General features: G+C 45.5%; 1 protein-coding gene across 1 annotated transcript in view; it reads left to right on the top strand.

The window, feature by feature from the left end:
* iqgap3 (IQ motif containing GTPase activating protein 3) overlaps positions 1 to 19122 on the top strand; it is a 22052-nt gene extending 2930 nt beyond the window's left edge. The window contains exons 10-38 of the mRNA XM_056762873.1: positions 109 to 272; positions 606 to 693; positions 808 to 971; positions 9211 to 9371; positions 10782 to 10897; positions 10981 to 11144; positions 11221 to 11311; positions 11388 to 11555; positions 11688 to 11830; positions 13329 to 13499; positions 13619 to 13702; positions 13780 to 13851; positions 13936 to 14005; positions 14084 to 14292; positions 14371 to 14523; positions 14974 to 15137; positions 15220 to 15444; positions 15553 to 15693; positions 15778 to 15862; positions 15935 to 16167; positions 16238 to 16370; positions 16662 to 16764; positions 16911 to 17049; positions 17134 to 17221; positions 17297 to 17509; positions 17601 to 17761; positions 17887 to 18021; positions 18204 to 18312; positions 18418 to 19122. Of these exons, the coding sequence (XP_056618851.1) occupies positions 109 to 272; positions 606 to 693; positions 808 to 971; positions 9211 to 9371; positions 10782 to 10897; positions 10981 to 11144; positions 11221 to 11311; positions 11388 to 11555; positions 11688 to 11830; positions 13329 to 13499; positions 13619 to 13702; positions 13780 to 13851; positions 13936 to 14005; positions 14084 to 14292; positions 14371 to 14523; positions 14974 to 15137; positions 15220 to 15444; positions 15553 to 15693; positions 15778 to 15862; positions 15935 to 16167; positions 16238 to 16370; positions 16662 to 16764; positions 16911 to 17049; positions 17134 to 17221; positions 17297 to 17509; positions 17601 to 17761; positions 17887 to 18021; positions 18204 to 18312; positions 18418 to 18531 (4061 nt within the window). The 3' untranslated portion in view covers positions 18532 to 19122. The remainder of the gene's footprint in view (positions 1 to 108; positions 273 to 605; positions 694 to 807; positions 972 to 9210; positions 9372 to 10781; positions 10898 to 10980; positions 11145 to 11220; positions 11312 to 11387; positions 11556 to 11687; positions 11831 to 13328; positions 13500 to 13618; positions 13703 to 13779; positions 13852 to 13935; positions 14006 to 14083; positions 14293 to 14370; positions 14524 to 14973; positions 15138 to 15219; positions 15445 to 15552; positions 15694 to 15777; positions 15863 to 15934; positions 16168 to 16237; positions 16371 to 16661; positions 16765 to 16910; positions 17050 to 17133; positions 17222 to 17296; positions 17510 to 17600; positions 17762 to 17886; positions 18022 to 18203; positions 18313 to 18417) is intronic.
* Positions 19123 to 20264: the final 1142 nt, after the last annotated feature.

Genomic DNA, 20264 nt, shown 5'->3' with positions numbered 1-20264 from the left:
CAATATCACAGAAGTCTTATTGTGATTTGAGTTCAAAGATACCTCAGATGTTCTTTTTTATTTCAAATGAAGTGATGTATTGTATCTGTGTGTGTGTGTGTGTTGCAGTGCAGGCAGCAGTGGAGCATGTAGATGAAGCGTTAGACTCTGGAGATCCGCTGGTTCTTCTCTCCACTCTGCAGAACTCAAGCCTGGCGCTCAGAGGTCTGATCCGAGATCACGCAGGCTGGTACCTGGAGCAGCTGAGTGCTGACAGAGAACAGAAAGCCCTGGTGAGCTACACCGGCAATTCTGTGAAAATTTCAACCTCACCTTGAGAAAATCAAGTTTTGCTAATAGCAGCACAGATATCAACATTTGGTAGTTTAAATACCCATGAGAGGTCTCTCTTCAAGTTTTTAAAGCAAATTTTTTATTTTGATTGCATGATTTTTATAGTCGGGTAAGTGCCATTTTCAGGTTTGTCACATCCACAACACTACATATTCCTCATAAATGGGCACAAGAGAATCAAAATATATAGCCCATACACATTACACACACACACACACACTCCTCTCTTCAGTGAGCTGAGAGTGAGATATGGACTGTTGTGTGTTTGTCAGGATCTGGGTTGTGTAGATGCTTTGGAGCGAGATGAACTACAGGACGGCATCAGTGTGGCCAATGAAGATGCTCAGAGAGATCGAACTAGTGAGTCAATGCGACGATTACTCATTTAGTCAAGTGATTTACACTAAAATAAACAGATGGTCTGTGTGTAGCTGGAGCTGACAAGTGTGTGTTCTTGTAAATGTGTGTGTGCAGTGCATCAGGCAGTGTGTAAAATAAATGAGGCTGTGCGGCGTGGAGAAGCCCGTCAGACAGTTCAGGCCCTCATGAATGCAGATGCCCAGCTTCCTGATGTGTATCCATTTGCTGCAGAACTTTACCAGAGAGAACTGCAACCACTGCAGCGCCAGTGTCCACAGGTAACACACACTCACTCACATCAGTGTCCACAGGTAACACACACTCACTCACATCAGTGTCCACAGGTAACACACACTCACTCACATCAGTGTCCACAGGTAACACACACTCACTCACATCAGTGTCCACAGGTAACACACACTCACTCACATCAGTGTCCACAGGTAACACACACTCACTCACATCAGTGTCCACAGGTAACACACACTCACATCAGTGTCCACAGGTAACACACACTCACTCACATCAGTGTCCACAGGTAACACACACTCACTCACATCAGTGTCCACAGGTAACACACACTCACTCACATCAGTGTCCACAGGTAACACACACTCACTCACATCAGTGTCCACAGGTAACACACACTCACTCACATCAGTGTCCACAGGTAACACACACTCACATCAGTGTCCACAGGTAACACACACTCACATCAGTGTCCACAGGTAACACACACTCACATACATCAGTGTCCACAGGTAACACACACTCACATCAGTGTCCACAGGTAACACACACTCACATCAGTGTCCACAGGTAACACACACTCACATCAGTGTCCACAGGTAACACACACTCACATCAGTGTCCACAGGTAACACACACTCACATCAGTGTCCACAGGTAACACACACTCACATCAGTGTCCACAGGTAACACTCACTCACATCAGTGTCCACAGGTAACACACACTCACATACATCAGTGTCCACAGGTAACACACACTCACATACATCAGTGTCCACAGGTAACACACACTCACTCACATCAGTGTCCACAGGTAACACACACTCACTCACATCAGTGTCCACAGGTAACACACACTCACTCACATCAGTGTCCACAGGTAACACACACTCACATACATCAGTGTCCACAGGTAACACACACTCACTCACATCAGTGTCCACAGGTAACACACACTCACTCACATCAGTGTCCACAGGTAACACACACTCACTCACATCAGTGTCCACAGGTAACACTCACTCACATCAGTGTCCACAGGTAACACACACTCACTCACATCAGTGTCCACAGGTAACACACACTCACTCACATCAGTGTCCACAGGTAACACACACTCACATACATCAGTGTCCACAGGTAACACACACTCACTCACATCAGTGTCCACAGGTAACACACACTCACATACATCAGTGTCCACAGGTAACACACACTCACTCACATCAGTGTCCACAGGTAACACACACTCACTCACATCAGTGTCCACAGGTAACACACACTCACTCACATCAGTGTCCACAGGTAACACACACTCACTCACATCAGTGTCCACAGGTAACACACACTCACTCACATCAGTGTCCACAGGTAACACACACTCACTCACATCAGTGTCCACAGGTAACACACACTCACTCACATCAGTGTCCACAGGTAACACACACTCACTCACATCAGTGTCCACAGGTAACACACACTCACTCACATCAGTGTCCACAGGTAACACACACTCACTCACATCAGTGTCCACAGGTAACACACACTCACATCAGTGTCCACAGGTAACACACACTCACTCACATCAGTGTCCACAGGTAACACACACTCACTCACATCAGTGTCCACAGGTAACACACACTCACTCACATCAGTGTCCACAGGTAACACACACTCACTCACATCAGTGTCCACAGGTAACACACACTCACTCACATCAGTGTCCACAGGTAACACACACTCACATCAGTGTCCACAGGTAACACACACTCACTCACATCAGTGTCCACAGGTAACACACACTCACTCACATCAGTGTCCACAGGTAACACACACTCACTCACATCAGTGTCCACAGGTAACACACACTCACTCACATCAGTGTCCACAGGTAACACACACTCACTCACATCAGTGTCCACAGGTAACACACACTCACTCACATCAGTGTCCACAGGTAACACACACTCACTCACATCAGTGTCCACAGGTAACACACACTCACATCAGTGTCCACAGGTAACACACTCACTCACATCAGTGTCCACAGGTAACACACACTCACTCACATCAGTGTCCACAGGTAACACACACTCACTCACATCAGTGTCCACAGGTAACACACACTCACTCACATCAGTGTCCACAGGTAACACACACTCACTCACATCAGTGTCCACAGGTAACACACACTCACTCACATCAGTGTCCACAGGTAACACACACTCACTCACATCAGTGTCCACAGGTAACACACACTCACTCACATCAGTGTCCACAGGTAACACACACTCACTCACATCAGTGTCCACAGGTAACACACACTCACTCACATCAGTGTCCACAGGTAACACACTCACTCACATCAGTGTCCACAGGTAACACACACTCACTCACATCAGTGTCCACAGGTAACACACACTCACTCACATCAGTGTCCACAGGTAACACACACTCACATACATCAGTGTCCACAGGTAACACACACTCACTCACATCAGTGTCCACAGGTAACACACACTCACTCACATCAGTGTCCACAGGTAACACACACTCACTCACATCAGTGTCCACAGGTAACACACACTCACTCACATCAGTGTCCACAGGTAACACACACTCACTCACATCAGTGTCCACAGGTAACACACACTCACTCACATCAGTGTCCACAGGTAACACACACTCACTCACATCAGTGTCCACAGGTAACACACACTCACTCACATCAGTGTCCACAGGTAACACACACTCACTCACATCAGTGTCCACAGGTAACACACACTCACTCACATCAGTGTCCACAGGTAACACACACTCACTCACATCAGTGTCCACAGGTAACACACACTCACTCACATCAGTGTCCACAGGTAACACACACTCACTCACATCAGTGTCCACAGGTAACACACACTCACTCACATCAGTGTCCACAGGTAACACACACTCACTCACATCAGTGTCCACAGGTAACACACACTCACTCACATCAGTGTCCACAGGTAACACACACTCACTCACATCAGTGTCCACAGGTAACACACACTCACTCACATCAGTGTCCACAGGTAACACACACTCACTCACATCAGTGTCCACAGGTAACACACACTCACTACATCAGTGTCCACAGGTAACACACTCACTCACATCAGTGTCCACAGGTAACACACACTCACTCACATCAGTGTCCACAGGTAACACACACTCACTCACATCAGTGTCCACAGGTAACACACACTCACTCACATCAGTGTCCACAGGTAACACACACTCACTCACATCAGTGTCCACAGGTAACACACACTCACTCACATCAGTGTCCACAGGTAACACACACTCACATCAGTGTCCACAGGTAACACACTCACTCACATCAGTGTCCACAGGTAACACACACTCACTCACATCAGTGTCCACAGGTAACACACACTCACTCACATCAGTGTCCACAGGTAACACACACTCACTCACATCAGTGTCCACAGGTAACACACACTCACTCACATCAGTGTCCACAGGTAACACACACTCACTCACATCAGTGTCCACAGGTAACACACACTCACTCACATCAGTGTCCACAGGTAACACACACTCACTCACATCAGTGTCCACAGGTAACACACACTCACTCACATCAGTGTCCACAGGTAACACACACTCACTCACATCAGTGTCCACAGGTAACACACACTCACTCACATCAGTGTCCACAGGTAACACACACTCACTCACATCAGTGTCCACAGGTAACACTCACTCACATCAGTGTCCACAGGTAACACACACTCACATACATCAGTGTCCACAGGTAACACACACTCACTCACATCAGTGTCCACAGGTAACACACACTCACTCACATCAGTGTCCACAGGTAACACACACTCACTCACATCAGTGTCCACAGGTAACACTCACTCACATCAGTGTCCACAGGTAACACACACTCACTCACATCAGTGTCCACAGGTAACACACTCACTCACATCAGTGTCCACAGGTAACACACACTCACATACATCAGTGTCCACAGGTAACACACACTCACATACATCAGTGTCCACAGGTAACACACACTCACTCACATCAGTGTCCACAGGTAACACACACTCACTCACATCAGTGTCCACAGGTAACACACACTCACTCACATCAGTGTCCACAGGTAACACACACTCACTCACATCAGTGTCCACAGGTAACACACACTCACTCACATCAGTGTCCACAGGTAACACACACTCACATACATCAGTGTCCACAGGTAACACACACTCACATACATCAGTGTCCACAGGTAACACACACTCACTCACATCAGTGTCCACAGGTAACACACACTCACATACATCAGTGTCCACAGGTAACACACACTCACATACATCAGTGTCCACAGGTAACACACACTCACATACATCAGTGTCCACAGGTAACACACACTCACATACATCAGTGTCCACAGGTAACACACACTCACATACATCAGTGTCCACAGGTAACACACACTCACATACATCAGTGTCCACAGGTAACACACACTCACTCACATCAGTGTCCACAGGTAACACACACTCACATACATCAGTGTCCACAGGTAACACACACTCACATACATCAGTGTCCACAGGTAACACACACTCACTCACATCAGTGTCCACAGGTAACACACACTCACTCACATCAGTGTCCACAGGTAACACACACTCACTCACATCAGTGTCCACAGGTAACACACACTCACATACATCAGTGTCCACAGGTAACACACACTCACTCACATCAGTGTCCACAGGTAACACACACTCACTCACATCAGTGTCCACAGGTAACACACACTCACTCACATCAGTGTCCACAGGTAACACACACTCACTCACATCAGTGTCCACAGGTAACACACACTCACTCACATCAGTGTCCACAGGTAACACACACTCACTCACATCAGTGTCCACAGGTAACACACACTCACTCACATCAGTGTCCACAGGTAACACACACTCACATACATCAGTGTCCACAGGTAACACACACTCACATACATCAGTGTCCACAGGTAACACACACTCACTCACATCAGTGTCCACAGGTAACACACACTCACTCACATCAGTGTCCACAGGTAACACACACTCACTCACATCAGTGTCCACAGGTAACACACACTCACTCACATCAGTGTCCACAGGTAACACACACTCACTCACATCAGTGTCCACAGGTAACACACACTCACTCACATCAGTGTCCACAGGTAACACACACTCACTCACATCAGTGTCCACAGGTAACACACACTCACTCACATCAGTGTCCACAGGTAACACACACTCACTCACATCAGTGTCCACAGGTAACACACACTCACTCACATCAGTGTCCACAGGTAACACACACTCACTCACATCAGTGTCCACAGGTAACACACACTCACTCACATCAGTGTCCACAGGTAACACACACTCACATACATCAGTGTCCACAGGTAACACACTCACTCACATCAGTGTCCACAGGTAACACACACTCACATCAGTGTCCACAGGTAACACACACTCACATCAGTGTCCACAGGTAACACACACTCACTCACATCAGTGTCCACAGGTAACACACTCACTCACATCAGTGTCCACAGGTAACACACACTCACTCACATCAGTGTCCACAGGTAACACACACTCACATACATCAGTGTCCACAGGTAACACACACTCACATCAGTGTCCACAGGTAACACACACTCACATCAGTGTCCACAGGTAACACACACTCACATCAGTGTCCACAGGTAACACACACTCACATCAGTGTCCACAGGTAACACACACTCACTCACATCAGTGTCCACAGGTAACACACACTCACTCACATCAGTGTCCACAGGTAACACACACTCACATACATCAGTGTCCACAGGTAACACACACTCACATACATCAGTGTCCACAGGTAACACACACTCACTCACATCAGTGTCCACAGGTAACACACACTCACTCACATCAGTGTCCACAGGTAACACACACTCACTCACATCAGTGTCCACAGGTAACACACACTCACTCACATCAGTGTCCACAGGTAACACACACTCACTCACATCAGTGTCCACAGGTAACACACACTCACTCACATCAGTGTCCACAGGTAACACACACTCACTCACATCAGTGTCCACAGGTAACACACACTCACTCACATCAGTGTCCACAGGTAACACACACTCACTCACATCAGTGTCCACAGGTAACACACACTCACTCACATCAGTGTCCACAGGTAACACACACTCACTCACATCAGTGTCCACAGGTAACACTCACTCACATCAGTGTCCACAGGTAACACACACTCACATACATCAGTGTCCACAGGTAACACACACTCACTCACATCAGTGTCCACAGGTAACACACACTCACTCACATCAGTGTCCACAGGTAACACACACTCACTCACATCAGTGTCCACAGGTAACACACTCACTCACATCAGTGTCCACAGGTAACACACACTCACTCACATCAGTGTCCACAGGTAACACACACTCACTCATCAGTGTCCACAGGTAACACACACTCACATACATCAGTGTCCACAGGTAACACACACTCACATACATCAGTGTCCACAGGTAACACACACTCACTCACATCAGTGTCCACAGGTAACACACACTCACTCACATCAGTGTCCACAGGTAACACACACTCACTCACATCAGTGTCCACAGGTAACACACACTCACATACATCAGTGTCCACAGGTAACACACACTCACTCACATCAGTGTCCACAGGTAACACACACTCACTCACATCAGTGTCCACAGGTAACACACACTCACTCACATCAGTGTCCACAGGTAACACACACTCACTCACATCAGTGTCCACAGGTAACACACACTCACTCACATCAGTGTCCACAGGTAACACACACTCACTCACATCAGTGTCCACAGGTAACACACACTCACTCACATCAGTGTCCACAGGTAACACACACTCACATACATCAGTGTCCACAGGTAACACACACTCACATACATCAGTGTCCACAGGTAACACACACTCACTCACATCAGTGTCCACAGGTAACACACACTCACTCACATCAGTGTCCACAGGTAACACACACTCACTCACATCAGTGTCCACAGGTAACACACACTCACTCACATCAGTGTCCACAGGTAACACACACTCACTCACATCAGTGTCCACAGGTAACACACACTCACACATCAGTGTCCACAGGTAACACACAACTCACTCACATCAGTGTCCACAGGTAACACACACTCACTCACATCAGTGTCCACAGTAACACACCTCACTCACATCAGTGTCCACAGGTAACACACCACTCACATCAGTGTCCACAGGTAACACACACTCACATCACTCAGTGTCCACAGGTAACACACTCACTCACATCAGTGTCCACAGGTAACACACACTCCTCACATCAGTGTCCACAGGTAAACACACACTCACACATCAGTGTCCACAGGTAACCCACACCACATACATCAGTGTCCACAGGTAACACACACTCACTCACATCAGTGTCCACAGGTAACACACACTCACTCACATCAAGTGTCCACAGGTAACACACACTCACTCACATCAGTGTCCACAGGTAACACACACTCACATACATCAGTGTCCACAGGTAACACTCACTCACATCAGTGTCCACAGGTAACACACACTCACATCAGTGTCCACAGGTAACACACACTCACATCAGTGTCCACAGGTAACACACACTCACATACATCAGTGTCCACAGGTAACACACACTCGTACATCAGTGTCCACAGGTAACACACACTCACTCACATCAGTGTCCACAGGTAACACACACTCACATCAGTGTCCACAGGTAACACACACTCACATACATCAGTGTCCACAGGTAACACACACTCACTCACATCAGTGTCCACAGGTAACACACACTCACTCACATCAGTGTCCACAGGTAACACACACTCACTCACATCAGTGTCCACAGGTAACACACACTCACATCAGTGTCCACAGGTAACACACACTCACATCAGTGTCCACAGGTAACACACACTCACTCACATCAGTGTCCACAGGTAACACACTCACTCACATCAGTGTCCACAGGTAACACACACTCACTCACATCAGTGTCCACAGGTAACACATGTTACACACACACACACCACTGCAGCTGCAGTGCCTCACATGAGCTGGCTGTTGTGTGTGTGTGTAGGGTGAACTGCAGCAGGAGGAGTTGTTTGTTGCTGTGGAGATGCTGTCAGCTGTGGCTCTGGTCAATGAGGCTCTGGAGGTTCAGGATGTTGGTGGATTCACCGCTGCACTGCTCAGTCGTGCTGCTGGACTCACTGATATTGATGACAGTCTTATTCAGAGGTCAGTCTCATCAAACACTACAACACAACTCTGGAATGTCATTTTAATAATGTAAGGTTTTGCTTTGTTATGCCTCATCTTTATATTTTCTTTATGTTTTCTTGTTGCTGCTGCTTTGGCCATTTTATTAAATTTAAAGGTGTGATGAACTGTTGTTTAATACTCTTGTATCAGGTACAGAGTGTACTTATGACGTTTGAGTGATTTTTACATTCAAAAACATCAAAATCAATCAGAAATAGTCTATTTTCTACACATGCTTTGAGGCCAGCTCTGCAAATGCTCAGTTTTAATGGGTGTGGCGCCTTGAAGACTTTATAAGTAAACGCCCACTGCTTTGATTGGAAAACAGTTTGTGTAGTTGGAGCCTTCTGTGAATTTGGTTTGAGACGTAACGTTAGTTTACACATTAGCAACATTCACAGTTTTCACACGGCATCAGTATTATCTGGAGACCTCTTGTGTTTTATAAATACTTTACAGACTTATTTCTCGATGTGATGGCAAGACTTTGTGAATAGTTTGTATAGCCTATAGTTGTATTGTGTTTAATTATATATGACCGTACCTGTCAGCATTTGAGACCAGTAATCCCGAACCGGACAAAAGATCACCGCGTTCGCAGGTTTCAAATTTTACGAGAGTTTCCATGATAAATAAATGAACGGGAGACTCCCGGTAACTTATCACCCAGCACCTCAAATAATACAAAAACACTTCAGAACAGCCTCCATTATTCACAAACGGTGGATAAAACCTTGAAAAATGATTTGTGTGCCCACCAAATCACAGAGATGGCAATTCACACGAGCTTAAGATCAAAGACAACTTCTGCAATTAAATGACTAGAAGTCCCCATGTAATACTGATCTCGTGTGAATAGTGCTCAGGGCACATCAAGAGATCTCTAACAAAGCAGTAGTGACACATAGTACAGATATGTTTTACTCACATAAGATTGCTGCACCATTCCTATCAGATCCAATATTGACGACACAGCACTGCTTTTTAATTTTAAACTCTCCACAAATTCAGTGTTGACCTGTGACGTGTTCATGAAGGAATCCTCAGAGAAATGAAATAAACGAACGCTCAATGTTTTTCCCACATGAGCTGGAACGTCTCTAAAAATAAACTTCAAAAACGCACTTTCTAATGTCTGAATCAGATGGAAGGTTATGCTGCAACTGTATTCTTCCACAAGCAGACGTGGCACAATATTTAGCTATCTTTAACAGCAGGTCTGTTTGTTGCTTATGTAACAAAAAGCTTGGCCTAAAAATTTGATTTAAATTCATGCCTCCTTTAAAAAGCATAATCCTCACAGCCCTGTTGAGCTAAAATCACAACCTCTAGAGACATTCAGAGTTTACTCGTGTGTGTGTGTGTGTGTGTGTGTGTTGTGTTCAGGTATTTTGAGGAGCTGTGTGCTCTGAAGAGAAGGGCAGGGACATCTTTCCTCACCTGGAATGATCTGCAGACGGGTCTCAATTCTGTCAACATGACCGCTCACCAGGAACACGAACGTCAGTTCAGACAAAACATTTGACGGTAACGGCATCTGTCTGTAGTGTGTGTCACACCAGTGCACGTGTGTGTGTTTCTGCAGAGATCGTGAGCATCAGTCTGATCAATCAGTCGCTGTGTCGCAGTGACCCTCAGAAAACTCTGGCCGCGCTCATGCTGCTCTCTAGCGGTCTGCAGGACGTGCTTCCACACAATGCCACACGCTATCATGACGTGTTGACCAGACTGAAGAAACGCAAGGCCGAGGTGTGCAGCTGATGTGTTCTTTATGATCACGTTCACTCCCTTGAGTTATACTCACACTGATGTCATCTGTGTGTAGATGAGTCGTGACCCCTTAGCTGAACTCTGGTTGGCTGACATTCAGGAAGGTGTGAGACTGGCCAATCAGGACACCCAGAAAGCACTGAAGAGTGAGTGAACCGGCACACACACACTGTTTGAGGCTGTGTGTTGTTGCTCTGTAACTGTGTTTGTGTGTGTGTTCAGTGTGTCTGGGACTGGCGGCGGTGAATCAGGCTGTTAAAGAAGGTGCGGCATCTCAGACTGTGCGTGTGCTGCGTCTGCCGGAGGTGGCGCTGCGGAGCGTGGTGTCAGAATGTGCTGTCGGGTACCAGACAGAGCTGTCCGCCCTGCTCAGAGCTAAAACACTGGAGGGTCAGTCCTACACAAACATGTCACACTTTCCCGACCGCAGCACAAACACTCTTGATCATCACTGATTGAAATCCACACGCTCAGACACAGTTTATGTATGTAAGTGAAGCACTCGTGGATGTGTGTGTTCAGGTGACAACAGAAGCCCGTGGATGAGAAGCAAAGTGTCAGACGGAAGAAGTTATTTCTTCCACCTGCAGAAGCTGGAGGGTTTCTGGGAAAGACCTGCGGGGTTTGTTCAGAACAGCACCTGTCTGACACATGATGAGATACAGGTGAGATCAGCACAGACACACCACACACCAGACTCATACTGCACATGTTTCTATACTACAGCAGATCTACAGCACACTGCACAATGAGCCGTTCCTTACACTTGGAAAATGAAGGTCACAAAAATGTGAATGAATGAAAGTAGCGCTGATCTGTTCAAGGCGGGGTGTCCGAATTACGATTGTTTAGATAAAGTCGGGCAGAGTACCAAAACAGCCTTGTAGCCAATCAGCAGTTAGGTGCACAGATGGACATTTGTGGAGCCGAGCGCTGAGGAAAGCGAAAGATGGGGTTTGTCTGTTTTGGTGATTTGAACATCATCAACGGCTTTGAGAAATCTGACATCCCGCCTTTAAATGTTGATATGGACTAACATCAGTATTTATTCAACTACATTAAAAGATGAATGAACGTCAGATATCATCAGCTCACTTCATCTTGTGTGTTGAGGTGATTTGACATCAGTGAAGCTCCTGTTGTGTGTTCTCTGACAGTATACAGTGTGATGTAGTCGTGATGATGACATTTGGCTGACGATTAATTGTCTTATTAATCATTGCGATTATGACGATTAAATGTCTGTTTTAGGTCTTTGACATCTAATTCTCATATTATTATTTTTGGCTTTGATCCGACCATTTGTTTGATTGAAAGAAAAAGTATGTGAACCCTTTGGGCTTACTTGGTTTTCTTCATAAATTGGTCATAAAATGTGTTCTTATCTTCATCTAAGTCACAACAATAGAGAAACACAGTCTGCTTAAACTAATACCGCACAAACATTATACGTTTTCATGTTTTTATTGAACACAACATGTAAACATTCATAGTGCAGGGTGGAAAAAGTATGTGAACCTTTGGGTTTAATAACTGGTTGACCCTCCTTTGGCAGCAATAACCTCAACCAAACGTTTCCTATAGTTGCAGATCAGACCTGCACAACGGTCAGGAGAAAATTATTTTTAGTTAAAAGAAAAATAAGCAGTCTTTACCCATAGCTTGTATTTTTGGCGATTACTAAAAATGTTCCCGTGCTACTTAAGACTGGTTTTATTGTCCAGGGTCACATATTTAAGGTTTTGGCTTTTACATGTGAATAATTCTTGTAAATTAAGTAAAGTGATGAGGAGTGAATTGAAGCCTCCATTAAAATGCTATCAGTCACAGTGAAGCTTCTAGTCTGTTTTCTCCTCACTTGAAAGACTACAGTAGAATTTTACTTCTGTGTTTTGGTAGACTGGTTTTCACACTGAGAATATCTGAAGTAATCTTAAATTGTAGGTTTGCAGGTTGTATTTTATGCTATATGCTTTTAAGTAATTAATGTGTTGTTGTGGTACATCAGAGCATTGTTATCATACTTCAGTGACAATATATAGTCAATATGCACTGCAGGCACCACAGCTCCCTGTGTGTCTGAGATGTGCAATGATTGTGATGATCTGAAACCAATGAGACAATGATCAAATAATGGTGACAGTCCTAGTTGTGTGTGTGCAGTGTGTGTGCAGTAGTGTAACTGCGGCTCACAGCAGGGACGTGCAGTGGAAGGCCAGTGAGACGCTGGTGCTGCAGCTGCAGGCGCGCATGCGAGGATTCCTACTGCGACAGAAACTGGCTGAGCGTCTGCACTTCCTCAACACACAGCTGCCTGCCGTCATCACCATCCAGGTGAGAGTCACCTGCTCCTGTAAAAACATGAAAGAACGGTCAACCGTCTGTGTTTGATTGTAATAAAATCATATGAAGAGCAACATGAGTGTGTCATGTGATGTCATGTTCTGTGTTAGTCTCACTGGAGGAGCTTTCTACAGCAGAGGGAATACAGACACAGACTACAGTACCTGCATGAGAACTGGAGAGCCATCGTCAAGGTAACGCCAGACTCCATGAGAAGCTGCAGTCACACTGTGTGTGTGTGTGTGTGTGTTTGACATCTGTCCTCTCTCAGATTCAGGCCACAGTGAAGATGTGGCTCGCCCGCAGGAGATATCTCGCCCGACTCAATTTTTTCTGGAGAAACGTGAGAAGCTCTTCAGTGGCCTCTATCAGTTCTTCACATCTGTGTGCGTGTGTTGTATCAAGAGTGTGTGTTTGTGTGTGTCAGGTTAAAGCCATCATCAGGATCCAGGCGTTCTTCAGAGCCAGCAGGGCGCGTGATGAGTACCGGATGCTGGGTGTGTGTCTTCACATCATCACAAACACATGTGTGATCCACATTGATCTCTGATCACTGATCTGTGTGTCGTCTTCAGTTCACTCCAGCGCTCCGCCGCTCTCTGTGGTCCGGAAGTTTGCTCACCTGCTGGAGTTCGGTGATAACGACATCCGTCAGGAGGGAGAGCTGCTGCGTCTCAGGGAGGAGGTGGTGAGATCCATCCGAGCTAACAGACAGCTGGAGGCGGATCTGGATCTCATGGATCTGAAGATCGGACTGCTGGTCCGGAACAGAGTCACGCTGCAGGTCAGAGGAGGAGATCAGCGGTGTCTGTCTGCATCTCTTCATCTGTCTGTGGTTCTGAGCGTGTGTGTGTCTGTGCAGGAGGTGGTGTCTCACTGTAAGAAGCTCACTAAGAAGAATAAAGAGGAGCTGTGTGTCATGATGGCACTGGACAAACACAAGGGTCTGAAGTCCATGAGCAAAGAGATGAGAGAGAAACTAGAGGCCTATCAGCACCTGTTCTACCTGCTGCAGGTACCGCACAATCACACACACAATCACATCCCAGCCGTCATTATAAAGTCGTGAGATGTTATTACTCTGAAGTCATTATATCAACACTCATGTTGCTCTAATCACAACGTTTGATTTCGATCCTTCACACACTGAATGTTAAATCAATAGTTTAGTGTTGTATATCATTGTTGTTATATGACTGCTTCTGTTGATACACACTGACACACAAATGAACTGTGATGTGAACACCGCACATGATGGAAGCTCTCAGAGGTGTGCGTCTGCTCAGTGATGCCACTCTTGCTTTTTGTGTCCACATGTCATCTGTCTTCAGATCTATTCAGCTTTGCAGAAATATGCAATTAAAATAAATTACAATTTGAAGAAGATTGTGATGTAATCCAAAGATATCTTTATTTGCATTTTTTCACACAATCTGTGTCTGTCTCTCTCTGTGTGTGTGTCTAGACTCGACCGTTGTATCTGGCTCAGTTGATCTCCCTGATGCCTCAGAATAAAAGCACGAGCTTCATGGAAACGGTCATCTTCACTCTCTTCAACTACGGCTCAGACTGCAGGGAGGCATTTCTGCTGCTGCAGCTGTTTACTGCGGCCCTGCGACACGAGATCGGGTACAAACACACACACACACACTGCGGCCCTGCGACACGAGATCATGTGATGTGTTTGGTGATCATGTGATCTCTTGTGCAGTGTGAAGGTGGACAGGCCGCAGGAAGTGGTCACCGGAAGCCCCACCGTCATCAAGCTGCTGGTGAGTTTCTATCGTCACGCTCGCGGTCAGAACGCCTTGAAGGACATCCTGGGCCCGGCCATCAGTGAAGTTCTGCAAGACCGGACGCTGAACATCCGCACCGACCCGCTGGAGATCTACAAGAGCTGGGTTAACCAGACCGAGAGTCAGACAGGACAGAAGAGGTCATACACACACACAACCGTGCTAATGACCCGACATCTGTCTGATGGTCCTGGATTGTAGTTGTGTAATCACTCTGTGTGTGTGTGTGTGTGTGTGTGTGTGTGCAGTTGTTTGGCGTATGAAGTGAGTGTTGAGGAGGCCTTGAGTCATCCTGAGGTGCTGCAGAGACTGAACATCTCCATCACAAACCTGAAGAATCTCACTGAAAGTGTGCTGAACACCATCATCAACAACACACACAAGCTGCCGTAAGCGTCACACACACACACACACCTCTGCTAGCTGTCTTGTGTATTTCCTCTGTTCAGACGTAACATGTGTTTCTCAAACAGGTACGGTTTGCGTTACACTGCTAAAGTTCTGAGGGACGCGCTGCAGGAGAAGTTTCCACAGGCCACTGAAGACGAGCTCTACAAGGTTCATCCATCTATCCAGGTGATTGACAACTGTGTTCACCTCCGTGTGTGTTAACGGTGTGTTTGTGTGCAGATCGTGGGAAATCTCATCTACTATCGCTACATGAATCCTGCGGTCGTGGCTCCAGACGGTTTTGATGTGGTGGAGTTCGGGGCCGGTTCCGCTCTGCTTGCGGGTCAGCGGCGCACACTGGGCTCCATCTCTCGAATCCTGCAGCACAGCGCAGCGCTCAAACACTTCCACGGAGACTCCGCCCACCTGCACGCGCTCAATGAATACATCACACGCACACACCACAAATTCAGGTGAGTGTTTCTGGCTGGGAGAAAACTCCGGTCGCTCTATTCTATTCTCATCTGTGTTCCCGCGCTACAGGAAGTTCCTGCGAGCCGTGTGTGATGTACCTGAGCCTGAGGAACGCTTCAACATCGATGAATATTCAGAGACTCTGATCCTGAACAGACCCGTCATCTACATCTCCATCAGTGAACTACTAAACACACACAGAGTCAGTCATCTTTTATTCAAAATCTGTATGAGAAGATATTTTGAGAAATGTGTTCAGTGGTTTTGTGTTCATGCAAGTCATCGGGTTCAGTGTTGTATGATTATCAACATTCTTCAAAATATCTTCTTTTCTGTTCTGTTGATGGTTTGACTTGATGTGACATGATGATGATGTATTGATCTCTCTCTCACTCTGTCTCTCACTCACAATGTCTATCACTCTGACTCACTCTCCCTCTCTCTCTGTGTAAGTGACTCTCTCTCTCTCTCTCTCTCTTTGTGTGTTGTGTAGTTGTTGTTAGAACATGAGGATTCTTTGTGTCTGGATACGTCTGATCCTCTCCATGAGCTGCTGCAGGATCTGGGCTCTGTCCCGACCGTCCAGGATCTTGTTGGTAAGTCAACTCCATAAATCTATTGAACCTCAGTATGTTGATTACAAATGTTGTTTTCTTGTGATTGTTGTGAGGTGATCATCAGTTGTGTTCATGTAGTCAGCGGTAGCTCAGGTTTGACATTATGGTCATGTGATTCTGTACAGGTGAAGGCCAGATGAACCCTTCAGAGCCAAACCTTGAGCAGACTTTAGCCAAGACTGAGGTCTCTCTGACACTCACCAGTAAGTTTGATGTGTTCAGAGGTTCTGAAGATCAGCCTGACGCTCGAGGGATTCTGCTGAGGTGAGCCGGATTCTTCCCGCACTGCTGTGTCAGGAGTTCTGATGACGATCCCTCGTGTTTATTTTCCTTCTGTCTGATCTTCAGCACTAAGCAGCTCATCATCGATGTGATCAGAACACAGCCCGGTGACATGCTCAGTGATGTGCTCAGAGCCTCCGCCTCCAGAGATCAGGTAACCCCGGTGACAGTATGTGTCCGGTGGAGTTGATTGGCAGATGATGATACCACGATGTCATTGTGTGTTCAGGAGGTGCAGCACGGCTGGATGATGCATCAGCGTGCTCAGAGAGAAGCGCGAACGCCAGAGAAGATGAAGAGGAATCAGTCTCTGATCGCCGACGGCAACCTGACACTGGAGGAGAAGAAGAGAAAAATTCAGAGGAACCTGAGGAGACTGGAGTCACTGGGAACCCTCACACCACCTGACAGTCACTCACAGATCCTGCGCCTCATCGCCAAAGTAAATCACACACATCACCTGACAGTTGTGATGATTGGACTGTGAGAGATTGAGTATGTGTGTGTGTGTGTGTGTGTGTGTCTGTGTGCAGGACATACGTCATCAGCGTGTGTATCGCCAGAGACGTCAGGCTGAGCTGGTCAAACTCAAACAGACGCTGTGTGGTCTACACAAAAAGAGTTCGTTCCACTCTGAGCAAGTGGATTATTACAACCAATACATCAACACCTGCCTGCAGAACCTCACTGCCAGGTACTACACACACACACACACACACACAGCTGCAAAAGCAGTTCCACCTGACAGTGAGCACAAGTCACACACATGTGGTGTAGTGGAGGTGTTTAACACAGAGTGTTGAATGTTTTGTGTTTTAGTAAAGTCAAAGGAAAGAACGCTTCAGAAAATAAAAGCCGGAAGAAGAAGCAGCACCAGTTGACTCTCACGTACACAGCTGCACGTCTGCATGAGAAAGGAGTTCTGCTGGAGATCGAGGATCTGCCCGTCACACAGTATAACACAACACAACACACACACAGCTGCTGATGCACAATGACTCATTTATTTTCTTCAGTGGACTTTAGTTGACTAGATCATCACAACACAATGAATTCATGTTCTGTTGTCATTTCGTTGATTAACAATATTTAATTTTACAAACGAGAACAACAGCTGACTGTGTGTGTGTGTGCAGGTTTAAGAACGTGATCTTTGACATCGTGCCCGGTGATCAGGACGGATGTTTTCTGGTGAAGGCTCGATTCATGGGTGTGGACATGGAGAGATTTCCTCTGAAATATCAGGTGAGCTGTGACACCAGACACACTCTTTAACACTACACAACAGTGTAAATGTGTGTCTGTTGCCTTGACAACCGCAGAGCTTAAGCGTGTGTGTGTGCATGTCAGGATCTGCTGCAGTTACAGTACGAGGGCGTCGCTGTGATGAAGATGTTTGATAAAGCCAAAGTCAACGTCAATCTGCTCATCTTCCTCCTCAATAAGAAATTCTTCAAGAAGTGAAGCGTTGTGTCATGTGACTGTATCATCCTGTAGACGTCTGTATGATGGGATGTAGCAGGGGATCAGAAGCACATCATATGACTGAAACACATTCAGTCTGTCTGTTCTTCACCATCGTCTTCTGTATTTCTACAGATAAGTGTTTAAAGAGAATCTGCTTTAATAAACACAAACATCCTGCTTTCATTGACAAAACATTTACACTCAGTTATGGGATGCTTTATACTTTTATATCAGCGATGTTTTATGATGTGGTGTTTATATAGATTTGCTCTGAGACTTTATTCTTCTGTAATACTCTAATGTCTCTGTCACTCCAGCGCTGTGTGTGTCAGTATACACACACACATCACACTAACACTAGTCCGTCTCTTCAGGTGACTTTACCTGATCTAATGTGTTGATTTATGCCATTATAAATGCTATTTCTGGCCTTTGTAGTCTCAAATGACAGATATTGTGTACTGTAAATATTTTCTGTCCTGTTTCCTAGTGTTTCATATGTTGTCGTGTTTGTCTGTCTTTTATCTGTGTCTGTAATTTTAAAACACTGCTTTTATTCTCGATTAAAGAAGTTTGCATGAATGATGATGTCATGTGTTTCTCCTCTTCTGTCTTGACAGATTATGAGCATTACAGGGTCTCCACGGGGTCTTAAAAAGTCTTAAAAGTTGATCAATTTAGAGAATATTTAGGATCGATACGAGGTAATAAAAGGCTTCAATGCCATTTTTAAGGTATTAAATTATATATAATTATATATCATCTTTTCATATTTGTCCAAAGAGGTCATATGCTAAAGTCTGCCTGATGTTATCATTGTGTCTGAATAGCAGGAGGTTCATTTACAGCCGGTTGTTGAACAACATAATGGAGAAATGCAAATGTTTGGAGTATAAAGAGTTGTTAGCGTGGCTCAGGGCGTCTCTGGGAATAACTGAGTCGTACTGATCTGTGTGTGAACTGAAGGTGATGAGCGTAGCCCCGTTTCTCTCTCTAATAAACTTGCTGCATTAATAAGGACTTACTAAACAAACTAAGACTGTTAGTTGTGCTGTCTTTCAGTCAGTATACAGTAAATGTAAGTTCAAGTGATGGTTCACCAAAAATGAAGATTCTGTCACCATTTACTGTCACCTCATGTCATTTCATATACCTGTACAAATGACTTTGTTCTGATTAGCACAAAGGAAGATATTTGTAAGAATGTTGTTTTCAGTTCTGGACATACACTGCCACAGTAGGGAGAACAGAGGTGCTTCCGCAGAGTTCAACAGAACAAAAAAGATACGAAATTATTTTCCAACGATGGTAGTAGATGATGTCCCAGAACTGAAAATTGTTAACATTTCTTACAAATATATTTTTGGTGTTTAACAGAACATAGACATTTATACAGGTCTGAAACAACCTGAGAGGTCAGTCATATCGGTATTTTGTGGTTTAGTTTTATGATAACACACAGTAAAACAGATAATAGTCATGTCAGTAAATGTGTTTGGCACTTTCTTTTTGTCCGTGTGAGTTTTGACACTTGTGTAAAATGACTTCTGAAGTGAATTCACATGTGATGCATGTCTGTAAATGACTGTTTATTCAATTCATTAAAAGCACGTGATGTAAACTATCTGCAACTGATTGACAGTAAAGCATCCATACACAAAGATCATGTTTGCTAAAAACAACTTGTATTCATGATATGTAGTGTAATATTAGAAGTTTGAAGAGTCAAT

The sequence above is a fragment of the Triplophysa dalaica genome, chromosome 12 (genome assembly GCF_015846415.1).
Source record: "Triplophysa dalaica isolate WHDGS20190420 chromosome 12, ASM1584641v1, whole genome shotgun sequence".
NCBI lineage: Eukaryota > Metazoa > Chordata > Actinopteri > Cypriniformes > Nemacheilidae > Triplophysa > Triplophysa dalaica.
The sequence above is the reverse complement of the archived record's forward strand: the minus strand, read 5'-3'. Positions and strand labels throughout refer to the sequence as shown.